Source organism: Ctenocephalides felis, unplaced genomic scaffold, assembly GCF_003426905.1.
Source record: "Ctenocephalides felis isolate EL2017-DRISC unplaced genomic scaffold, ASM342690v1 CF-g0.4_SCAFFOLD_01170, whole genome shotgun sequence".
Classification (NCBI taxonomy): Eukaryota; Metazoa; Arthropoda; class Insecta; order Siphonaptera; family Pulicidae; genus Ctenocephalides; species Ctenocephalides felis.
This window is the reverse complement of record NW_020537324.1, coordinates 80,191,784-80,200,451: the sequence shown is the minus strand read 5'-3', so window position 1 is coordinate 80,200,451 and position 8,668 is coordinate 80,191,784. Positions and strand designations below refer to the sequence as shown.

At 28.5% G+C, this 8,668-nt stretch overlaps 2 protein-coding genes across 2 annotated transcripts; one reads left to right on the top strand and one right to left on the bottom strand.

The window, feature by feature from the left end:
• Nucleotides 1-4,013: 4,013 nt before the first annotated feature.
• On the bottom strand, nt 4,014-5,193 carry LOC113367734 (proline-, glutamic acid- and leucine-rich protein 1-like). The gene is made up of 4 exons (XM_026609315.1): nt 4,946-5,193; nt 4,751-4,865; nt 4,328-4,590; nt 4,014-4,268 (listed from the first exon to the last, which is right to left on the bottom strand). The coding sequence occupies exons 1-4, from the start codon at nt 5,051-5,053 to the stop codon at nt 4,014-4,016; spliced, it is 741 nt and encodes a 246-aa protein (XP_026465100.1). The 5' UTR covers nt 5,054-5,193.
• Nucleotides 5,194-6,025: 832 nt separating this feature from the next.
• LOC113366404 (tubulin-specific chaperone A-like) lies at nt 6,026-8,224 on the top strand. Its single transcript, XM_026608003.1, has 3 exons — nt 6,026-6,331; nt 7,913-8,130; nt 8,200-8,224. The coding sequence occupies exons 1-2, from the start codon at nt 6,123-6,125 to the stop codon at nt 8,058-8,060; spliced, it is 357 nt and encodes a 118-aa protein (XP_026463788.1). The 5' UTR covers nt 6,026-6,122; the 3' UTR covers nt 8,061-8,130; nt 8,200-8,224.
• Nucleotides 8,225-8,668: the final 444 nt, after the last annotated feature.

Genomic DNA, 8,668 nt, shown 5'->3' with positions numbered 1-8,668 from the left:
TTTATTCTGTTTTATCCAATTTTTTACGATTTTTTTCTTAGAGTGTATTTTCTGCACACGCATTTTTTACGTTTTGGCTGATTTTGTTCGCCCTATCATCTTTCTAAAACAATATCTGGAATATTTTCTTTTAGAAAATCTGTTTTGTACTTGTACTTAGTTGATTTTTTTTTAATTCTTGTTAATTGGAATAAAAAGTTCCTGCCTTGTACATAGTCTTCCCGTAATTTCTTCATGTGAAAACAATAGATTTATCCTGAATAAATACAAAATAATGTAAATCCTTGATAAATTCTCTCTAAAATTCGTATTTTACTGAATGATTTCTGACTACTTTATGAATGACATCTACACCAAACACGACGCTAATACCAATTGAATTGACTCCCGTGTAATTTTATAGTGTAATTTTTTCAACATAGTGAAAATTAGAATCTTCTTTCTTAACTTCCAAAATTGTAAATATTATTTGAGTGAAGTCCTTAATTTTTACTTCTACCAGTGTTTGTAGCTGTTATATTGCTTCAATTGTACCTACCATCACAGTTTCTTTTTTACTAACTGTTTAGCTATAAGTAGAATGGTATAAATGTTTAAATTTTTTACATCGTACTAGCGATATTGATAATACGGTTTCATTGGTTATAAATCTTCTAAGAAATTTTCAGTTTTCTACATATACTGGATAGTTATCAAAATTTTACACCCCATTTGTGCGATTTGCTGGGCATAATTATATTTACATCGTATATTGAACAGTTACTAAAATTTTATACTACGTTTTCCTGAATTTTATTGAACATGTGTTGAATAAATTTACACCTTACCTTTATTGAAAATATATGTTTGTCGATAGTAATATGTGGTCTTTTACAACAATTTTGATTGCTGTCAATGTAGTTGAACCAACCTTTGGGTTCAAAACAAAACCTATCAATTTGTTGTTTGGATTCCTTGGTAAAAATCTATCTACACATAGACATTGAGCAAAAATGAGAAAACCCACTTTGTACACCGTAGAAGTGCATTTATACTCCTTGCTTCATATGCGCAGGGTGCATACAGTATTGGAAAAAATGCATATAAATTTGCAGAAGGCAGGTTTCACCACTCTAAATTCTTCTGAATTTACATTTTCTTGTAAGTTCGATCATATTCTTAACAATTAGTACAAAAAATGCCGTCCCAACATCGTCTTTCGTACTACCGGTCAAATGACCGGTCGCGGTAGGTAAGACAGTATACAATTTTTTTTCCAAAAATAAAAATTGAAAAAAACAAATTTACATTGAAAAATGTATCATACTTACATATTAGGAAAAGCCATAAAGTTTGATGACGATTCAATTACGTTGATATGAAAAATACTAATCGAAAAATCAAAAACGGTCATTTGACCGGTCCCGGTAGGAATAGTGTTAAAATATAATTTCTATAATGTTTCTTTATTTTTTTAGATTTTCGAAAACTCCGCAAAGTTCCGCAGCAAAGAAAATATCCGACATGAAAAGAAACTGGAATTAGCAGAAGCAGAATTAGACGAAGCAGACGTCGACAACAAATCACTAAAATCGAAATGTGGTATCCTCGAGAAAACAATTGCAGAGCTGCAAGACAACATAAGTGTTAGGAAGGAACACGAGGACATTCTATTGAAGAATATGACTAAAATATTAATGGAGCGCGAAATCGTCTTTCGAACGAATCCAAACTTCGATCGGAGCTCAGTGTGCCGATGGGAAAGCCGTGATGTCTGCGATACCAGAAAAATGATGACAACACGTTGTTGCATGCATTATAAATTTTGATTGATAAAAATAAAAATAAATATGAGACGTACTGCAATAATAAAAGTGACCAGAAACGAGACAGGTCTTTACATTCATCAGCTAAGTAATTAAATTCATAAGTTTTTTTTTGATTTTGGACCAAATGAGATAAAAAAAATATGCAATCCTGCCTTTAACCACCATACAACACTATTAGTAATCTACTAGTGGTTGCGGAGTCGGGGTTTATGCTGCAGGCATCGCGCCTTAAGGCAAATTTTCTTAACTTCTCGTTAAGAAATTGAAATTTACAAACGCTTTGAGTGAAAACTTTGAAAAAAAAATAGTTTGAGATTTTTTTAAAAAAAACTTGAATATTTTTTTTATATTTTAAAAATATTAGGTTGTCAAATATCTCCCTTCCGCTTTTTGCTCTTGGTTTATAATACAAAAAGGCGGAAGGGAGATATTTGACAACCTTATATTTTGGCAAATTTGAAATTTTTGAAATATTTGATTTTTTTTGAAAATTTCGAAATATTCTCAATTTTTGTAAGAAACGTTATTTTTAATTTTTTTTTTAATTTTTAAAAATGAAAAGATGAAAAATTGCAAAAATTTAAATTTTTTGAAACTTAATTTTTTTTTTGAAAATTCTTATTTTGTTTTTAAAATTTTCAAAATTACGAAATTTCTTGTAAAAGCATATTTTACTGCCTTTACCAAATCCTAATCAGTGTCTCACCATCAATAGGAATCAAATGTTTTTGATGAATGAAAATTCTTATTTTGTTCTGAAAATTTTCAAAATTATGAAATTTCTTGTAAAAGCATTTTTTACTGCCTTTACCAAAAACTAATCAGTGTGTCTCACCATCAATAGGAATAAAATGTTTTTTGAATCATTACAATCAATTAATCCGTGTTCACGAAATCGCCGAGAAAATTTTGTATCCGCACGCACGCACGCACACACACATTCATTTTTTCTAATTCTAAGATATGACAAATAAATATTCAGAAAGCTTTGAAACGTAAAGATATATAAAAAACTTCATTTTCGATTTTTTTGCGATTATTTGATTTTCACTGAATTTCAATTAATATTTCCTTGAGCTTACGGAAAAGCTTATTATCAAATTTTGTTTTTCATTAAGGGTTGTCCACCCTTAACACTTTCTTTTAATATTTTGCAAAAATTTTCTTGACTTTTATAATGTGAAAATGAGGAATACTTCTATTTTGTAATTGTTTTATGGAGTAAATCATGTGATCACTAACTAATCATAAATATTTCTACCTTTATCTCCATTTATTTTTTTCTAAGATTATAGCAAAACCTAAACCGTTCTACAGTAAGAATTTATTTTTTGTAAGAGTTGTCTATATCTAACATTTCAATTTTATATTTAAAACAATTTATTATTTAAATTTGTCATAATGCACAAAGGTGAAGCTACAGATGACTATTTTTAAATATTTTTACCACAGATCCCTTAACAATCAATATAGAAGATAAATCATTACTTATTTCGTTCTTTTAATGTTTTTAAATTTTATTTTGTCTTTTTAAAAAAACAATTTTACTAAAATATCAAAACAGTTAATTTCTATTGTACTTAGTGTTACCGGTGAAAAATCCTAATAATTTTTTATGTAATCATTTTCTGGTTATACAGATTTATTACTCAATAAGAACAAAATGAATATACAGTTTCTCTTACACAATAAATTTTCTATTACTCTCCGCAATTTTATGATTTAGCATTAAACGTAGTAGTAACAGCACCCATTCGAATAGTAAGAATAAAAAGAAATCTAAATTATGTTTCTTAAATTAATTTTAGTATGGAGTTATACATTTCCAGGCTCAATTTGACTTTTTCAGTGGATAAAAGTAGAAAAAATAAGTAAGAAACATTAAATTTATTATTGAAAAAAAAAAACAACAAAAATATTATGTAATAAGGCAAGACTGGAGATTAAAAAATTACACAAACATAAATATGTATTTGTTATATTTAACACTAGATTTACCTTACATTATAATATTTTTGTTGTCTATTCCACGATAAATTTAATATAGTATTTATATATCCATTTTTGTAGTTTTGTCTAATGAAGAAGGGCCAAATTGGAACTCGAAATGTATGGATATTGATTAAAATTTATGTTAGAAACAATTATATAATATATATATATATATATATATATATGCATTTATTTATATTATCAAAAAATAACTTACGTCAACATCACTTGCAGAAAATAGCACAGATTATTAAACCTCTTCGAAACCTCCAAAACCTGATGAGCAGGATCATCAGGCATACTAAAAGGCGGCATCGACAGACATAATTCATCATTCGATCTAGCCACAGTTTCCATAACATTTGCATACAACACATCCATTAAAGAATGCAAAGAATTAATGGTCATTCGAAATTGTCTTTCCCAATTAGTTTTGTGATTGACGCCTTTGGATCCACCTCCCCCAGTCTAAAAATAAACTAATCAAAATCCTGAACAAAATATAATAATGTGTCATGTGATCTTACCTGTTGTAGCAAATGCATACACTTGGCAGCGAGGATCACTTTATTTTTGTTCTGATCTTGTAAAAAATTCAGCAAGTATTTTTCTAAATTAGTTTTAGAATTACCGCACGTTCCAGGAAGATATTTTAGGCAAACTTCCAAACAATACAAAGATGTCAGCAAAGTTGGGTCTTTCATAATGCATTCCATTAATTTTCCAATGCTGTTGTTTGAGACTGACTTCAAAAAGTCGGGCAAAGTGCTCATAATTGTAATAAGAGACGCTGAAAAAATAATAATAATAGCTATATATATTAAACCTAAAGTGTAAGTTTATAATATTTATTAGAGAGTCTTTTATTACCCAATGAAAGATATGCGAGATTTCTAACACTTGCATCTTCATTCTCGCAAGCTCGTATACACGAGACGACCATGTCATACCATTTTCATGAATAATTTCTGTGGAACCCCTCGGCAACAATATAGCTAAATACACAAGCCCTTCATTCACAGTCTTTTTAGTTCCTAATAAATTTGTAATATGTGATACAACAGTCTGAAATATAAAAAGTTGCACAATTGTAAAACAAACCATAACCAACAAATATAATGAATAATGTATATTATATCAATCACCTTATTATCGTGGGAGACACAATTGTCGGAGTAAAGTTTTAATACTTGTTCTAAATTTTCACAAGTGCTGTCTCTCAAAACTTGGTTAATGTCAACAAAGTGTTCCATTTTGGCGAGCGGTCTTAGGTAGACCGTAATTGTTTTATAAGCACAATTGATTTAAGGTGGTTTATTAGCACTCACATTTAATAAGGGATTATTTATTGATATTATATTAGAGAAACAAAGCAAACGCCACAACCGCACACACCGGCTCTGTCGGGAACGCCAGAGAGGGCACGTGCTGGGAAAGATTCGCAAATGGCGAAAGGAAAATGGCGGCAAATTCAAAAATAGAAAAGATAGTAAAAGATATAAATTGATAAATATGAACTAAACGTGATTAAAGGAGTTGTTGGTGAATTTTAGGTATTAATTGCACGTACATGATAAAAACTTATTAGATTTAGCGCCTAATTCAATATTTAATTTGGTTACTCTTAGTAGCAAAATGGCGGCAGATTCAAACTAAAATGAAGTTTTATCACTTTTTCAATACTTATTAGTATTTTCAATTACTTTTAACACCATATATGCTAAAAACACATCATAACTTAATTGTTTACACATTTTAAACCTTTAATTTGTTTTTTGAAGTTTTTAAATAAAATTCACACAGGTCTGTTCCAACTGTACTTGTATTCATATGAGACTTATGGGGATGGAACAGACATAAACTTTGTCAAAATTTTGAAATAAAATTATTTTTTAAAAAGCAAATTAAAGCATATAATTTGCACGATAAAACATATAAAATTCTATTTTTTTTAAGTTTGTTGCTTATAATTATAATTTATGTCCTTGCTACAAATAGTTTAGTTTGAGAAACTAAAGAATTTAATTCACAATTTTATTTAAAATAATATCCCATCACAAAATTTAGGTTCTAATTTTACTCCAAAATTCCAAAATTTATCTCCCTGGCTAGTAATATAATAATATATAGATAAATAAACATACATAAAATATCATTATTATTATATTCATGATTCATCTCCATTGTCCAATCCGACATGACACATTTGTTTTGTTTCTCTCAATCTCAAAATCTTCAAAATATTTCCCATTGTCATCATTTAACCTTGTGCATCAAAACCAAATAATTCCAATAATATAATACTTAATTATTTTGTATCAAATGGCTGATCCACGACTCAGACAAATCAAAATTCAAACAGGTATTGTTAAAAGATTGACTAAAGAAGCTGATTGTTATGAAAAGGAAGCCGAACAGCAAAAAAAACGTGTAATTAGTTATAAAGATCAAGGAAAAGGCGAATATGAGATCAGGAAACAGGAAGAGGTGCTCCAGGAGGCTCTGATGATGGTTCCGGACTGCAGGAGGAGGTAAATTATAAATGATAAATGGTTAGGTGAAATTGTAACATAACCTCAAAATGGTAAATGATAATGCATTTAATACTAGTATTTGTTGATGGTGTATATTAGTTTTAAAATGTATACATTCTTTGGGGCACCTTCATTGTGAATTTTTTTTTTATATTTATGACATTTGAACAAATTTTTATTAGTTCACAAAATCATACATTAAATATAAAAAATTGAGGTTATCAAGAAAAATTTAGAGATTGATGCGAAGTCTTCTTTATGGCAGGAAAATACTATTTTATGTATTTAAAGCCCCTTGCAATTTTTCTTTAACTTTACTTATTTATTTATTTATTTATTTAAATATATAGCCCACAGATTTCTCCAAGAGGACTCAAAAATACAATTATTTTACATAATGAATAACAATTAAAATATATACAAAATTATAATATATAGTTAGTTACATAAAATGCTTAACATAAAATTACATATAATGCAGAATGTAACAATAATATTTATAAACAGAATAAGATAAAATAAGGAGATATTTGAAAAGAAAATAAAAAGGTTAACTTGTGCAGATGGAGATTATTCGATTATTATGTGAAGTGTTGTGAATATCTAAGTATTTCATTATTAATTAAATTAATGTTAGAGGACATAAGTAGAATAGGCGAATTTAAGAGAGAATTAGATTTAGGAGTAGGATGATTGAAAAATAATTGTGAACGCATAGATAGCTTTGGAACATTAAAGGATAGTTAATTAAGTATAAGAGGACAGTCTATATAATTATTGCAAAGGTTAAATAATAACACAATTGTACAGATAAATCGACGTGAGGCAAGGGAAGGAATACCAAATTCTTTTAGTAAAGTGTTATGGTCAAAGCCACGTTCAGGGTCAATTTTATATGTTTTATAATAAAGATATTTCAGAAATATTCCCTTAACCTTCTCTATCGCATCAGAGTTGTTGATTTGATAAGGATACCAAATGATCGAACCATATTCTAATTTTGAACGTACATTATTAAAATAGTACATGCAAAGAAGTGCATTGTTAGAATTGAATTGTTTACAATTTCTCAGTATCAAACCTAAAGATTTTTGTGCTCTATTACAAATATCAGTTATATGATCAGTGAAAAACAAACCAAAATCAAATAAAACTCCTAAATCTGAAATTTTATTACATCTATCAATGCTGGTGTTAGAAATTTTATAATCAAAATGTATTGGAACGCGCTTATGTGAAAAACTAAGAATCTTGCACTTTGATATATTTAAATGTAATTTGTTATAGACACACCAAGAGTGGAAAGAGTCAAATTGAGACTGTAATAATAAGCAGTCATCAATAGAATTTATTTTGAGATATAGTTTCAAATCATCTGCAAATAATAAATGTGGACAGCTAATAATATCAGATATGTCATTAATAAAAATAATAAATAGTAGAGGACCAAGAATGGATCCCTGAGGAACACCTGAACTGATAATTTCAATGTTGCTCAAGAATCCATTAAGATAGACAAACTGTTTACGATTATTAAGATAACTTACGTCGGGGAATATAAATTATTTCTACTTTCAGGTTGCAAAAAGCTTACGAAGGCTTAAAGTCAATTTTGGACACCGAAAAAGATCTTGTAGAGACAGAAGAATTCAAGTCAGCCGAACAATTCTTGTTGGACGCACAAAAAAAACTGCCACCATCTGAAGGAGGCACCGAATATTGTTAATTTAATTTAACCACCACTTTACTGAATTAATAATATTAAAATGGCATCACCTAACAATTTTAATATGCAGGTAATAATAAATGAATACATTGATATATTTTTATTATTATTGATTGATTTCTATTATATCTTTCATTAGGTTGAGAATTCAGTAAACGTTAAAACCAAATCAACTAAAATAAATCATGCAAGTTTATCAATTTGAAGAATCTTCTACTAGAAATTAAATACATAACAAAAAGCTTAAGTAGCACTGAAAAAAATTTAAGACGAAACGCACAAGATATATCTGAGGAGAATTGGAATGTTGAGATTGACAAAATTGAGATACTAAAAAAAAACTTCAAGAAAAATTAGAAATACTCGACAATCCTGTTTTTGTTAGGAATGTTGCCAAGTGTGTTTCGAAACGGAAACAGAAAACGGTGGCTGTTAAAGCTAGAAAACAGGAATTTAGAGAACGAATGGAAAGGATATTTTAAGGCGGGCTGAATTGCATAAGGAAAATTGATGGAATGTTGGCAGATATTGCAAACGAACATAAAAAAGAATTACAGGTAAAGTAACAGACATAGTTAGGCACATTATTTGTTTATTTTTTCTTATAA